Source organism: Sclerotinia sclerotiorum, genomic scaffold, assembly GCF_000146945.2.
Source record: "Sclerotinia sclerotiorum 1980 UF-70 scaffold_15 genomic scaffold, whole genome shotgun sequence".
NCBI lineage: Eukaryota > Fungi > Ascomycota > Leotiomycetes > Helotiales > Sclerotiniaceae > Sclerotinia > Sclerotinia sclerotiorum.
The window spans coordinates 674,746-690,390 of NW_001820821.1; the positions used below are offsets into that span (position 1 = coordinate 674,746).

The following is a 15,645-nucleotide window of genomic DNA, read 5'->3' on the forward strand; positions in this document are numbered from 1 at the left end:
TAACATTTTATTATTTTTATTATTTTTATTATTTTTATTATTTTTATTAAAAAGTTATTAAAGATTTTTGTCACCATTCACCATTAGGATTAGTGTCCTAGGATAAAAAGGAGTCACGTGATAAGGAGCCCTAGGAGCCCTAAAGAGCCAGAAAGCTCCTGGGGGCTCCCTTTATTGTTCATTATATAGTCAGAGTAGTTTCATAGTTTAGGAGCTTCGTGCTCAACTTAGTTATCAATTAGTTTACCTACGTTCTACTTGATCTAGTAACGAATTCACTTTCAAGTGAATACCAACTGATAAAACCTTAACCCATAACTACCAATCGACGAACCTTAGGCAGCCGCTGCCTTTAGTACAGCAACGTTACAGGTACTAGACATAGTACTAGAATAGAAGCGACAAGGCAAATTAGATTCTAAGTCTAAGTGGTGGGGGGAATAGAGCTCTATATGTACAGAATACGGAGGATATCACACTAAACTACGGAATAGCGTGATATTCAACATCATTTCTATCTATTAGCTATAGATGATCGCTATCGGCGGACTAATCTACATCTCGATCTATACATGCAAGTAGGACAATCATCTCGAACTTGAAAATTTCACCCAGTAGTGATACTCGCCCTACGGCAGCTAACACTGATCTTCCGTGGAGCAGGCCTGGTAGGGCAGATCAGACGGTGACGCGACGTGTGGGATACTCTGGGGTACGTGACGATCTGCTTCATCAACACAGACGGCTCCCACGCTAGCGTCGAACCGATCATGTGGGGAATGGTTGATTATTGAGGCTACGATTTCTAGACGACTACTAATATCGACCTTTCAAAGCATATAAAGATAGTGAAACACCAACAACAATAAAATAAATAGTGTAGTATGATTTCGCATTAAGAAAAAGCTCCCATCACAAAATTCGGGTGTCGCGGCTTTGGTCGACTACAACGTGGTCCGGAAATCATCGAGTCTACATTATCCTAGGTAAATGGACCGTTTCTGTATTGTCGCACTCTGCCATGCGTCCCTTTCGAAAAGATGTAAGGCCACTCTCTCGAAACAGTCACCGTTCCGTTTGACCTCCAATACGTTAACGCGCTTGTCATGGTAGACCTCGAAGCTGATTCCCACGGCCAACAAGACATATATGTGATTATTTGGGGGCACAGGGAGGCTACCCACACCAGAAGCTGGATCGACGGTGTCCGCTTCAAAGTTCAGAATTTTGATAGAGGCATGAGGGACCAATGCGTCTGCTTCGTCTGATATAGTGTTTTCTCCGGCGGTCCATAGGAGTCTTGAATAGCTCTTAGGCGATGCTGATCCACGGATCTCTTGGATGTGGAATTCCCAATCACTACGAGAAAAGGCCGAGTATGTTACCCTACCTTCCCAGCCTGCCCAAGACCAGCTAGGGAACAAAACATTCCTCACTGGTTCTTGTTCACCGGGCACACAGCCCCAGAGAAGAACTCGAGGTGACCACGCAATCGGTAGGCAAGCCACGGTATCGCCAATATCTGGTCTCAAGTAAGACAGGAGACCTTGGAAAGCATTGAGCCGGTCGGATTTCATCGTCAGATTAAGCTCCATGTATTTCTCAACAAAGAATGAGTACTGTTCGAGTTGGGGTGCAGTTGACACAATGCCGGCATTTATCAAGCTATAAATAGCCGTGTTTATGCTATGTCCTTTCGGTGGTACATCCATCACCTTGCACCCCTTGCATCTGCTTTTGGGACCGAATCCGGCACAGGTGATACCAATGCTATTTTTTGAAATATCAGACACGAACAAGGCCTCTCTCTCATGAAAGAAGAGACATCGTCTCGACAGGATCCTCTCTTGGAAGGTCCATGCACGAGTCTCGTAATGCGATATCTTCGCATAATCGTCCAGGTGCATCAAGTCGTCTGACAATCTGTTCTCCAAAAGAAGTCCGTTCACCTCTCTTCGAATAATCTGTGGTTTGTAACGAAACTCTGAGTCTGATTCTAAGTCCGAGATACCAGGGAGAGATGAGTCAGAGCTTTTCGCTGTCCATGCTACCAGAGTCAAGTAGGCACCTCCATAAATCGCATCCATGTTTTGTATCTGGGTGGCCTTTTGCATGGAGTCTTTATTTTGTTCGATGCACAAAGCATCTACCCACAAGTAGCGTTGTTGCAACTTCCTTGTGAAAGAAATAGCATCACGGACGATTTTTGGGAGTTTGGCACGACTCAGAGAACCCTCTTCTGCAAGCTCTGCGCGTTTATCGGTCGTGATCTTAAAGACTTCTCCTGTGCCCCAAACATAACTCAAGGCTAGATACTTCCTTGAAGTAGTTGTTTCGACCAATTTGTTCTCATCAACATCGATCAAAAGGATCTGGAGCGCAGGACCAACCTGTACATCCTGGCTCACCGTGGTACGTTGGGAAGCTGCTTGGAGGATAGCTACTGATAATGGCTCTCATGGGTCTATCCCAATCATGGTCTTTTCATTGCTTTTTTCCATCTTATGGTCGCTTTCTCCTTTCTCTCGGTTGATCTCTTCTACCTCCTGATCGCTTTCTTCCTTTATCTTGATACTGCTTTCCTCCTCCTCGATGCTGTATTTTTTCTCCTCGTTGTATTCTTCTGAAACCTGGTCACTCTCGTTTCCCTTCTGACTGCTTTTCATCTTCTTCTGTCCAATTGCTGTCAGAAAAGCAGCTTCACCCATAACCTTCGATATTAGTTTCAGATTTGTAACAGCAGCCTCCTTTTCTTCATTATTGCTCGAATTCAATTTTTGAATGTCTTCGTTGAGCAATTCAACAGCATCGTACAACTTGAGAATATTTAGAAGATACATCTCTGGTTGAAAGCAGATCTCATGCTTTATGATGCCTCGCCGGCCATGATCAGAGATTTCCGCTGTCGTCTTGGCTGATCCAGGAGTGGCAAAATGGATGCAGCCAAATGTAAGATACGTGCCATTAACTATTGTGGTGATGTACAGCTTCTGTTCTCTGCTACGGCCTTCGATTTCACTTTCTTTTCTTTGATGGGTACTGATAGTAGTGACCGATGGAGGTTCTGGTAGCCCGGGTTTCGGTAGATGCAAGATGATTTCTGAGCCTGACAGCTCGTTCCGGAACTCTGACGGCAAGATATGGGTGATGAGATCGCAGACCGGGCAACCCTCACGGTCTCGAATACTCGCCGCTGTCCCAACGGTGATCCTTCGCTCTGAATTTATGCCGAGAATCACGGACAGTCCAAAACCGTCATTGGACTTTTCGTTGTCATCGTCATCGCTGTCGAAAAATTCGATCTCCATGGTTTGCCGATTACGGCTTAGAGGTACGTTATCTCGAAGGTCATCCAATAGCTGGGCAACTCCACAGTCGATACAAGGTTGGCAAAGACGATCAGGCTCCGTCAGACCTGTTGTTGAGGTCTCCTCGGTCGTGTCCATGATAACAGGTCTTTCAAAAACGAACAGTACCTATATAAACGTTGTGGAAATTATTTGTATGACAATACAAGCATCCTTGAAGATTAATGTATTCACCTCTTTTATCAACGTAGGAGGTGTTCATCTATGCTATTATATATCATTATTAAATGATGACGTGGAGCCATTCTGAACAGCAGAATGAAGACGACATCAATTTCGCCTTACTGTCTTCGCCTTGAGTCAACAGGGCGATTCGCTGGACGAATCACATAGAATCGTGCATCACCGCTTGAGAGCATGATTTCTTCCTGTAAATGAGCAGCCTCATCAACTTCTTAAAACGCGAGACATCACACACCCAAAGGCTATTTTTGAGCGGCGATGGCGATGTCAAATACATACATAAATACGTGTCACAAGCACGGGGTACCACGCGGATAAACCCCGCATATATTTAAAGTTAAGTCTGATACTTCACTTTTAGACCATCTTTCTTTTGGATTATCTTTTTATATTCAAAAAAATAATTTTTATCTATTAATAACTTTTTACTTATTTATTAATATAATTTTCTTAAATTTTAATTATAAATTTATGTCACGGAAACCCCTGCTTTCCTCCCACCCTTATTATATAAGAAACCTCAGGTACATTAACCATGTCCACACATGATACGATTACTCGGGATTAGTATACGATTTAGGTGGTCGGAGGATCAGACCCGAACAAGTACTAGGTATCAATGGTTATCGGTAAAGTAAGATCATTGGAGGGATAAATATGACTTCTTTTTGCCTAGCCATTGCGGCTAGGCCATTCATTTGTGTATATATAGAGTAGCTATCCCCATCTACAGGTGCTCTTTACCTGTAGATTCTAAGTTAAATACAATTGCTGGTCTATAAACACCCTTTTGGTCACATATAATCAATAATCTACATCCATCAACTTTAATACTTTCTTATATATTTATCCCTGTTATCCCTATTATCCCACATCCCCCAAATCTAAATCCCATCGCATCATTCCATTTACATACATATAGACATGCATACAAAATAAATCACATGAGCATCAAACCATGCAAGCCATGCATGCAAAAGATATGACTAACGAATGTTCAGTTTCAAATGGAAGATATGATATAATTATTTAAATTTGAATTTCTACAAACAAACCCCCAAAAAACCAATTTCAAACCATTTCTCGTCCTCCGCCTTCCCCATTCGATATTATAATCCACATTAGCCATAATCCATAAATCCGTAACCTCCAAGAACTTGTAAAACCGGTTTACTATCCTCTTCTACACTGTAACATCCTGTGTTATCTATCCCTCCAAATTCATACTCCAATATCCAGTATTGAATAGTCTATCTGGGGATTGAGTTGTGAGTAGGATACAGAATTCTAACACATGCTCAACATGTGCTTTCTAAAACAAAATTTCAAAAAAATCAGAACCAAACAAAATATCCCAAGAAAAACTAAATAGATGAGGCGAGTAGGCGCAGCCTCTGAGACCAAGTTCTCCTCTTCCAACCTATTAGAACAAGATTGCTACCTGAGCTTGGAGTCTAGCCCCTAGGTACAGAGAACAAAAGGAATTGTTCGACAAATCAACCAATATATGAATCACAGATCCAAGTACTCAATGACGCCTTAAGATACTTGCCCCCACAAAAAACCCAATTTAATAACCCCTCCCAAACACCAGGTATATTTCCCATTTCCCAATGCTCCCAAAAAACAAGTGTAAGTAAAAGGAAAGGAAAAAACAGAAAAAACAATTATAGACAAAAAAGTGCCTAGACAAATTCGCCATGTCCAATCTACCAAATATTCAACACGCTATGCCGCATGAAATCCGCTATACAATGCCAAAGCCTTCAATGATTGTGTTCTCCAATTATGAATAACGGAGGCTGAACTTCTTTGTATATATATAACCATCATGCCTAAGTCATAATATCGCGTGTTTTCATTCTTCGATCGTAATTGTTATAATTCTCAAGGTGGGAGTATTAAGCGTGGAGATTGCGCGCGCGGTTCCGGTCATGATTTAGAGGCAGAGGTTGCTCGGTTGTGACCGGTGAAAAGGAGTGTGAGTTCAGATGGTGGAGCGGAAGAAGTTCTGGGACGGAATGAGAAGAGATATGTGATCCAATGGTCGAATTCGAAGCGCACAAGAGGTCGCAATTGCCTTGAACAGCCGGTTGTGGAAGACAATATGTTTCATCTGCGATATTGTCTAGATGAGTGTGTATGCGAACTTTGACTGGCTGTGTGATATCCAGAGTCTGAGTAGTCTTCTCGCGCATATGGATCTTGGTATGATTGGTGTGTTGAGGAGTGTTTTTCGCAAGCATATCCGACCAAAACCGTTCTCTCTTGAATTCCATGGCCTTGCGTACCATACGCCGCGCACATATCAACGCTGTGCTGGTAGTAGAGGCAGCGACAAACTGAGTATCTTTCGACCACGAGGTAGCACATGTTGAATGATGATTTGAGTTTAAGGCTGGTAGTTGCCGATTTCGTATGTTGTATATAGCGTGGCGGGTTTTGGTCGCAATGATAGAGGGGTAACTAAGATGAGTAAAGAGACAATGAAAAGTATGCGATCAACGAGAGGTGAGGCAATGAAATATATTAACGAGCAGACTGAAAGAAGATGATGCCTGGACAAAGGAAGTCTTAACTTGACAGATGATGAAGCTTGTGATGCAAAGGTAGGAGTCATTGATCGAAGGAATATGACTGCCTTATAATCACTGCCACTTGAATGGGTGAGTCTTCCCGTGATGAAAAATAAGGCAGCAGTGGGTATGGGCTGGTGAGTGAACCTGCATCTAGGATATGCAGGTCAACAAACATGCAGGAAACCTATACATGGGATGAGACGATGAGTCGTAGGCGCAGTGGAGAGTTGGAAGTATATCTGCCTCAGTACAGACATTCTGGGAAGGAAAGAAAGCCATGCCTGTTCACATCTCGAACCAAGGCCCAAACGGATGGTCTCCCACCACGAAGTGGCTTACCATCACCTCGATCGAGACATGGTATATGGAAGGAAACCAGGTCTCTCATGGATGGGCTGAAATAGAAACCTTGAAAGCGCTGAGTAAAGCCTCAGCCTCGACTAAGTAACAAGTACTTGTTCTGTCTGAGATAGTTCCGAGAGGTCGGGATTATTGATCTACGCAAGATCGATTTAGGTTAAGACGGGTAAACCGGGATATGGCAGCAGGTAGCTAAAGAAGGAATAAGATGGTGGAACGTGTACTCAAGCCTTGGCTGTGCAGGAAAAAACACCACCATTGTTGACAGATACCCACTATGGTCTGGTCGAGAGTCCTCTACAATGGCAAGGACCATGTAGGCTCTCTGGATAATCTCGGTTTAGAGAAAGGACAGTTATAAGAATAACGAGCAGGGTGGATTAGGATCATGTGAAAGCATAATAGTTTGCCGGGGGGAGGCTAATAGTCAGTGACGGGAGAGTATAGTCAGAAATAGAAGTGCAATGGGGACGGGAACGAAGGTGGAGGAATCGGGAAGGAATGTTTGTAGCAACATTGAATAGTCGGTAAGCATTGCCAGGATAAGTGAAGTACGCAAAAGTAGGTATAGTTTAGTCAGCCGTCGGTCGGTGGACGAGTTGGGAAATAGATTCATCGTAATGAAAGGACCCAAGTAGAGAATAGTGCAGTCATAGTACGGAGTAAGAAGACGAGGACCCTGATTGGGATCGCGCGTAAAGGTAACAAATTGCCGCGGGACTCATTACGATCCCCATGTTGAAGGCCATGAATGTTTGACAAGGATAAGTTCAAAGATGATGGATCACCGGACAGTTACACTACCGCAAGTAAGGTACGAGCTGCCAGATTTCAATCCTTGGATGAATATGTGTCGGTCAGCCAAGAAAGTTTGATAGAAATTGGATGTGCGGTGCAGTGCGGTGCAGTGCAGTATCGTTTCCAGGTTTGTGTGTGTGATGAAGTGATGGAACAGGAAAAGAAGAAGATGGGAAAAATAAAAAAAATGTTGTCAGCAATAAAATCTAAATTCAGCTTTTTCCCCACTCAAATCATTAGCTTGAACCTTTATAACCAGGGCCATGTCTCGCCTAGAGGGAAAAGAAATAATATGATTGGATGAATAACGACCCTCTTCAATTTATTAATGTTTGATATTCCCAAAGAAGATTGAATGTCCGATATTTATCAAATGGGAACTTGAATAAAAGCCGTTGAAGAGAGCATAATACATTAATACATGATGAATTCATAAAATATCTGTCAGATCCATCAATCTTCCATCATCGCAAGTACCGGACAAATGAGAATGAGACATTCTTATTCTGCACCTTGACGATGATCGTTTTACTAAACATCATTCACATCTGTACGTAATCCACAAGAGAAATGGTATTCAGCCGCCTAGACAGATGGCTCGTACTGTAAAACAACTGATTTCAGTTGTAAATATAGTAAGTTATTGTCAACGGGACGCACTTTGATCGATTTCCATCTCGTTTTAGAACGAGGTAACTATAGTTAGTTAACCGATCTATTTTGAGCTTTCTAACCCTTTTCCGTAAATCTACATTTCCATATCCGGAAAATTGTCAATCATGCACTTCTTCTTTCCATCCCAATCCCTACACAATCACCCATAATCTAACTGCCTAGGACTTATATCAACCCATTATGAAATTTATAGAAACCTTTATTCAGATGTCCATATGTATAAACATGCATACATGCATACATGCATACATACAACCATTAATAGTCAATAACCCAAACCGTACCGAAGGATTCCTCACAACAGGGGAAGCACCCATCACCCATCTCCATCTCCCATGCCCATACAAAGCAAATATACTCAGCTGAATCAGGCATACTCACTGACCACATTCCCAAGCAACAATCATGTATGTACAGCTCTTCCAAGAAAGTTCGTGTCCGGTTACAGGATCTGGTTTCGGGGAAAGAGTCATAAATTTCTCAAATCTAGAATAGGAGGCTACTAGCTATCAGGTAGCTAGAGATTTGTGAGGTATGTATTGAAATGAAACAAACCCAAACAAACACAAAGCTTTGAATTCTTGATTCTGAAACATATTCTAGATTTGGTAGATTCTTGATATGTACAATTTTTGATGTTATTTTCAATCATTATGTTTATAGTCATGTTCTTAGTCATGTTCACATTGATATCGATCAATTCCATATGTAAACAATAACTTCAACAATTGCTTGTAGTATTCCTCCAGTAAACTAATTAAGATCCAATCCCCAACCTAAAATAACCATCTGCATAAACCTACATGATCATAACAAGTCCCTCACTTCCAACCATCTTTAATCTCTCTCCCTCCCTCTCTCACTCACCAAAACCCCTCATCATCCATCACTCATCACTCATCACCATCAAACATCAAAACATCCCAAAATCTGCCTCGCTCGTACCCACCATCCACCCACCATCCACCCATTCCACACAATCATTCCCACCCATTCCCACACCATCCAGCACGCACCAAGTCATTCAGCCTCGCACTAAAACCGGAACTCGTAAGGCGACCTATCTGAAATCCGAACTCAAACCTCCCACCCACATGCATCCCCACTACATAATCCATGCTAACAGTGCTAACAAAACTAGCAAGCAAGCAAGCAAGCAAGGCCCACCAGCAAGCAGGAATGCACTGCCTCATTGTGGCTCACCTATGACATTACCTTTCCTCACCTCCAATTCTCCCAGTCCTTCGCACTTCGCACATACATACATACAAGTAGATAACCTAGGTATTACTAATAATTAGCAATTGGAATCTCGTCACCGTGCAGTATAAGACCACTATTAAGGTTAGCTAGCTAAAGTACATCCCTATCACACATACTAGTACTAGTATTAGCGCTCGTAGTTTTGCAGTTATGTCATTTGATCACGAAAGAAGCTTTTGTTTTCTAGTATAGTATGCTATGGTATGAATGGATGGAGTAATTATTACGCTACGCGCTACGCACGCTCTGTTATATCGCAATATCCATGTATCCTGTATGTACATTACCAAGGTAGATATGTACATTACATGTATGTATGTATGTATGTATCACGGGGACTCCGAGAATTATCACGAGGTGAATATTGTAGATATGACATGATATGACATGGCTGGAGATTTTCGGGATTAACGAGTTAATTGATCGTGCGTGCGTGCGTTTTTGCATGGTATGGATTGGATGGGATGGGATGGGATAGGAAGAGAAGCTTGCCTCGGTCGTTTGGAAATGCGAATACTGTATTAGTTAGGTATTTAGTAGGTAGGTTATGCTTTGGATTATTGTGAGAATGGACGTAAATTTAAAGGCATCGTGTGAATTCGATTCGGGGTGATGATTTTTAGGTATATATATCTCTCTATCTAGATATCAATAGGTAACCTACTGGTAGTGACAATTGAATCCATTGATATGAACGAGATAGATTCGCAATTGACGATAGTGTTGTTAATACTAACTAGGTAGGTATGTACCTAGGTAAGCAATTCTTACCGATGAACCCATTCATCCCTACCAGTACCCATGCCATCTACATCAATCCACATCCCATATCCATATCCATCACCCATCATCTACGGAGTATTACCCACCATGACAACAACAACGAAACAAACGGCCTACCGGCATTCAGCCACACTCTCAACTAGGGTACTCCAAAGATCCCTGAAGATCCCTGAGGATCCCTGTAGGTATTCGAGACCGATTACAGAGTCCCTATCCCTAGTCCTAGTACACTAACCCGGTATTATTGAACCGGTCTACTGGTCTAGCTAGCGTCATATCATAGATATCATAGGTATCGTATCACACCATATCCCATGATGAAATAGGTACTCGAGAATCTGCGAAAGTATAGTATAGCATCACAAGTAACTAGTGAGTTAGATACTGGTTCGATTCTAATATATCTAAGCGATACTACTACTGAGTCTTACGAAATCCCAATCTCAATCCCATCATCTCAACATCTCAATATCTAGCTAGATAGGTATCTACTACTCAAGTGCAAGTAGAACTCCAAAGAAACTAATACGCTATACTCTACAATCGCAACCTCAATCACAAACCCCCATCGCACCACCCATCACATCATACAATCCCACCATCCATCCCAATATCCATCCCAATATCCATCCCAATATCCATCCCAATATCCATCCCAATATCCATCCCAATATCCATCCCAATATCCCCAACATCCCCAACATCCTCACCATCCCAATAACCAGTTGTTGACCTCCTGGGATCTTGGCAGCATATGCATATATATTGCATGATGCATATAAGGAGCAAACAAAACTCAACTTTTAATTCATTCTTTCCTCTTTGGTATACTGTTTGTTTGCTTTCAATATTTTGATTTCAAAGCACTTTTAATTCCGAAGGCTGAATACCTAACCTTATTCCTTCATTTTTTGAATATATACTCGCAGCTTAACTGCTTAGCTAGAGAATCAATCAATTCAATCTGATGCTCTTTCTGGTCTCAATAAACCCAATACCAGTAGATACCCAAGTAATCTTACCTATCCATCAACCCATCCCATCAATCCATCCATCCCATCAAAGCACCAAAATACCCCATCCATCCCTCCCTCCCTCCACCCCTCCACCCCTCAAACAAACTTCCAAATCTTTAACCTCTCAAAATTTATATTTATATCTATATACTACCTACTAAATATACCTAAAAATTTCTATCTCTTTTCCATTTATAATTTTATCAGATTTAACATTAATTACTAATTATAAATTTATAGATTTACTTACTAACATATTTATAATCCTACATCAATATCAATATCAATATCAATACCTATTAATATTACTACTAAAGGAATAAACAAAATGAAAAGACTAACATAAATAACCTACTTAACTACAACTAAAAATCACATTATCCACCCACAGAGTAATTAATTAATCAACATCATGATCCATTCAATTCAATTCGATTCTTTTTATTTTATATCGTTTTATTTTCTTTTCTCATCTTCTCATCATCACCTTCTTTCCCTAGGTAGTTACCTACTAGCTATATTCCCATCCAATCCAAAAATTTCCCCTCTCCCAATTTAATATTTAATCCCCTATGATTATCCCATCCCATACTCCATTTTGAATCATCCATCCGTATTTCACCCTAATAAACATGCTCAACCCATTTCCAGAGGGTATATTATATCTGCACGAATTTTACCTATGTACAAAGAAAGCTAATAGCTTTCAGCGAAAGAAATCTTTCTCTCTTTTTCTTTTCTTCTCTTCTCTTGTACCAACTCCATCTTTAGATACTTTTCAGGAAAAAGAAAAAGACAAAGACCACGCTCAAACATACCATACCTCAAGTATTATTTTGACCTCCCTCAATCCCATGTTTCAAATTCTTAATAAACCAATCCGAGTTAGCATCCACCATAAAATTCGTGATATTAAATTCATTCGATCCATTTCCCATCTCTGGCATTTGGACATCACCCATGCCATTCCCACCATTCCCACTCCCATTCCCATTCCCATTTCCATTTCCTTGAGCAGAACTAGAAGGATCTCCCGGAATAACAGGTAATCGAGGAACATTAAAAAAATCAAAAACATCCAAATACTCCAATTCATTAGGAGCAGGTGTTCTGGCCGGTGTAATACTAGGCATTCGGGAAAGTCCTACATATTTAGGTTGTCTAGAAATTAAAAAATCTAAATCATATGCACATCTTCTCATATCTGCTAGGATCTTGACCGAGGAAGGAGTGACGCGTTCACCATTCGTACCGGCGGCATGTTCACTATCACGATGTTCGTCAAGCACGCGTTGGAGAATGGTTGTGTAGCGTTCCGCTACGAGCCAGTAACTACCCATTTCTCGAAGGGTGTCGACGAAGAATTGAATCTGGGGGCTGAGTTTGTGTTCGATGGTTGAGCCATGTACGAGAAGTAATCGAGCGGCTACCCAAAGCGTGAACGCAAATGGTGGACCTAATTTTGGAAGCATGCTATTTTGAACAACATATCTATAGCATGTGTCAGTACGTATCAAGAAAAATGTTTTGTAAACTCCAGGTTTCCAAGAGAATTGAGTCATATTTGGCTCTTATGCCAGCTTATAGGTAAGATTAAACGAGGAAAAGTACGTACTCTCCTAATGCTGCAATATTTTCAACTGCACCATGACAACGTTGACTTGCACTATACGAAGGAGTAAAAATAGGCGATCTAGTGGTAGGGTAAGCAGCCGATGAATGAAGTCGTATTACTGCCGTGTGATATGTCGCGTGTAACATGACCCAGCCACAATTGATGGATTTATTGCTTCCTGGTTGAAAAAGCTTTGCCATGTTTCCATAATCACCAGGCAGATTGAATTTCCATGAAGTGAGCATATTGTCTAGTTCTCGATATTCGCCTTGCCATTGTTCAACGTCAGACAAGGCACTGATATCCACTGGCTTTTTCAAAAATTTGTGAATTCTGGAAAGAATACCAAGGATTTCGATGTAGTATGAGAATGCGCCAAGGTTCTCGGGTTTGTCAATATCGTATTCCGTCCTTTCGCTCGTGCGAAACCATCTTGTTTCCACATTTTGATTCTTATTCCAAAGATCGTCTCGACAAGGTAAAGTTCTGTCAATTTCTTTTTCATCCAAGGCAAATTCGAAAGCTGTAGCAATTGTGGCATATCGATCCAGAAGATATACCATCCAGAAGAGTCGCCTTCGAGATTCCTCCTCAATCCAATTCTCAGGCTCTGGCAATACCATTGCTCGAAGTGTATAGATTGAAGGATAGTTTGGCGACACGGAGAAGGAAGTAGTCTCTACAGAAAGTCCCAATTGAACTACCGAGCGCGTAATTAGAGCCAATAAATTCCATCCAGGTGGGCCGTTACTACTGCCCACCAGATCCAAGGCCAGAATTACCAGAGCCTGTAAAGCCTTGACCGAGGAGTTTTCTAGTCCATATAATAATACTTTTTGCTTAGATATATCGTGATAATGTCGCCTTCTTTCTTCGGTCAGTCGTTGATCCGTGGAAAATCTCAAAGTAGTGGCAACAATAGCATGTAGAAGTATTTTGTCTGATTCATCCAAAGCAGATGGACCGAATAAAGAGTCCAGCGTCGATCTTCGATGTAATATTGGACACCAAGTATTGACATACTTAAAGTAGAGATCAACTAGTGCATATAATAGATCATATGGTGGGAGAGCATGGTCGGAAGAGACGTCGCTTGAGTTTTGAGTTATGTTCAAGCTTGGTGATTGTAGGGGTGGCTGGTTCGTACTATAGAAGTCCGGTGCTTGACTGGTTGATATTGAGTGATTATGTTGTTGCATGTCCATGGATAAATGAGATCCCTGTGATCCCGGGGTGTGTTGCTGATGAAAGATATCACTATGGATAGATGGCATCGTGGTATTTGGAGGTATTGAATGTCCAAAATCCATGGATGTACTTCGTTGCCCAAAGGTGGAAGGCTTCTGAAGAAATAGGGCTGTCTCGGCTCTAGCAACATGTCCTACACGGTGACTAGAGAGCCCCTCATTTGGTTTGAAGCTGTTAATACTTTGTGGTGTACCGTGATCGCTCGAAACACTGTTGGGGACTCTATTGCTGTTATGACCAAAAGATGATTCCAAGATTTGAGCATGCGAGCGTAGAATATCCTCGAGTCGATCCAATCTTTGTTCCAGTTCTCGGCCATACCCAGCTCTCAATCCGGGTTTCTTTCGCTCCTTGTATTCACATACGGCACCATTGCGACTACACCATCCGCATGATGGTTGACCGCGATCACATTTGACCTGTTCGTGTCAGATTTATTATATGTATTCAAACATTGAAAATTCAGTTTGTAGACTTTGGAGTGAATCGTTGAACCCATTCCGAGACACATAGAAAATACTTTTTCTGCGTAACGCATATGATTCCATCAATCATCATTTGTATGTTTGATCAAACTATGACTGGAGTGGAGCGACAAGAGTTTGACGATCTTCCATCAAGAAAGGTTTAATAAATTGTGATTTGATATATCGTACCTTTCTTTGCTTACATAGCTCACACCTTCGACGAAACGTCAGCCAATCATGTCCAACAATTTTCGTATCATTGGTTGGGGGATCATCTTCCGATTCCTTGACCGGAAGAGTAATGGAGGAATCATCATGGATATCCATTGATTGGTGTTAAGATTAGGAAGGTAGGTGAAAGAATGAAACATAATTCCTTACGAAACAGACATTGGTCGACGTTGCCTTTTGCGAGGACCGTCTCCATTTGCATCAATGCTGTCCTCCTCCCCGCTGTAAGATTGATCATTGTCCCCATCACTTTCGGGTTGAGTTACACCTGAACGTAAGGACGTTCTAGGTGATTGCTGACTATCCATAGAAGATAGAAGCCGAAAGCAGAATCCGATAACAAAATGATAATAGAATTGATAACCAACCTTGTCTCGAGTCGAGGTCTCGGTGAAAATGGGAACGAAATGGAAGGGCAAGCTCGGTGTTAAATGAGCGAGGAGGTGGGGTCTTTTTAGTCCAGAAGCAAGTGAGGTGAGAGAAAGCTGGGACAAGAGAAAAAAAATATATATGAGCATGTGGGGGGCACGTGCTTAGGATGAAAATGAACAATGATGGGGGTGAAATCTTATTCTTCTTATTATATTATCCATGAATCCTTTGAAGCCTTGGGATAAACATCAGTAATCCTTGGTGCTTCCGTGACTCCGAGAATCTATCACTCTATCACTGGGCAGTAAAATACCTACGAGTTACTCTAGCACCAAGGAAAAAAAAACTATTTAAAAAAACTTAAAAAGATAAGGTTATCAGACAGATGAAAAAGGATAAAAGGAATTTCAATTCAACATCAAATTCGATTTAATTTTGCAACATCTAATTGGTCAATTCAACCTCAAAATATGCCCTAAAACGACATAGACAGGAGACAGGGGTTCTCGATTACGTGTTGTGGGGTAACGGTAACTTTCTATCGATCAATATTGATGCACCATCACCAGCTGACTCGATCATTGATCAATTGCAATCGTAATCATACCATTCATGCAGGCCTGTACTGGTTATGCAACGGTGACAGATAGATGTATGTATGGCCAGTTTTCTTCATTTATTCTAAAT

General features: G+C 41.4%; 5 protein-coding genes across 5 annotated transcripts; 2 read left to right on the top strand and 3 right to left on the bottom strand.

The window, feature by feature from the left end:
* Positions 1 to 977: 977 nt before the first annotated feature.
* Positions 978 to 3,446, bottom strand: SS1G_10320 (hypothetical protein; the record flags this gene model as incomplete). The annotated part of the gene is made up of 2 exons (XM_001588723.1): positions 978 to 2,443; positions 2,705 to 3,446. The coding sequence occupies 2 exons, from the start codon at positions 3,444 to 3,446 to the stop codon at positions 978 to 980; spliced, it is 2,208 nt and encodes a 735-aa protein (XP_001588773.1).
* Positions 3,447 to 5,663: 2,217 nt separating this feature from the next.
* On the bottom strand, positions 5,664 to 5,924 carry SS1G_10321 (hypothetical protein; the record flags this gene model as incomplete). Its single annotated transcript, XM_001588724.1, has 1 exon — positions 5,664 to 5,924. The coding sequence occupies one exon, from the start codon at positions 5,922 to 5,924 to the stop codon at positions 5,664 to 5,666; it is 261 nt and encodes an 86-aa protein (XP_001588774.1).
* A 1,317-nt stretch (positions 5,925 to 7,241) lies between these two features.
* On the top strand, positions 7,242 to 7,592 carry SS1G_10322 (predicted protein; the record flags this gene model as incomplete). Its single annotated transcript, XM_001588725.1, has 2 exons — positions 7,242 to 7,415; positions 7,548 to 7,592. The coding sequence occupies 2 exons, from the start codon at positions 7,242 to 7,244 to the stop codon at positions 7,590 to 7,592; spliced, it is 219 nt and encodes a 72-aa protein (XP_001588775.1).
* Positions 7,593 to 8,766: 1,174 nt separating this feature from the next.
* On the top strand, positions 8,767 to 9,172 carry SS1G_10323 (predicted protein; the record flags this gene model as incomplete). The annotated part of the gene is made up of 2 exons (XM_001588726.1): positions 8,767 to 9,013; positions 9,105 to 9,172. The coding sequence occupies 2 exons, from the start codon at positions 8,767 to 8,769 to the stop codon at positions 9,170 to 9,172; spliced, it is 315 nt and encodes a 104-aa protein (XP_001588776.1).
* Positions 9,173 to 11,849: 2,677 nt separating this feature from the next.
* SS1G_10324 (hypothetical protein) lies at positions 11,850 to 14,682 on the bottom strand (the record flags this gene model as incomplete). Its single annotated transcript, XM_001588727.1, has 3 exons — positions 11,850 to 12,516; positions 12,641 to 14,307; positions 14,545 to 14,682. 3 exons carry the CDS (start codon positions 14,680 to 14,682, stop codon positions 11,850 to 11,852), a joined length of 2,472 nt encoding a protein of 823 aa, XP_001588777.1.
* Positions 14,683 to 15,645: the final 963 nt, after the last annotated feature.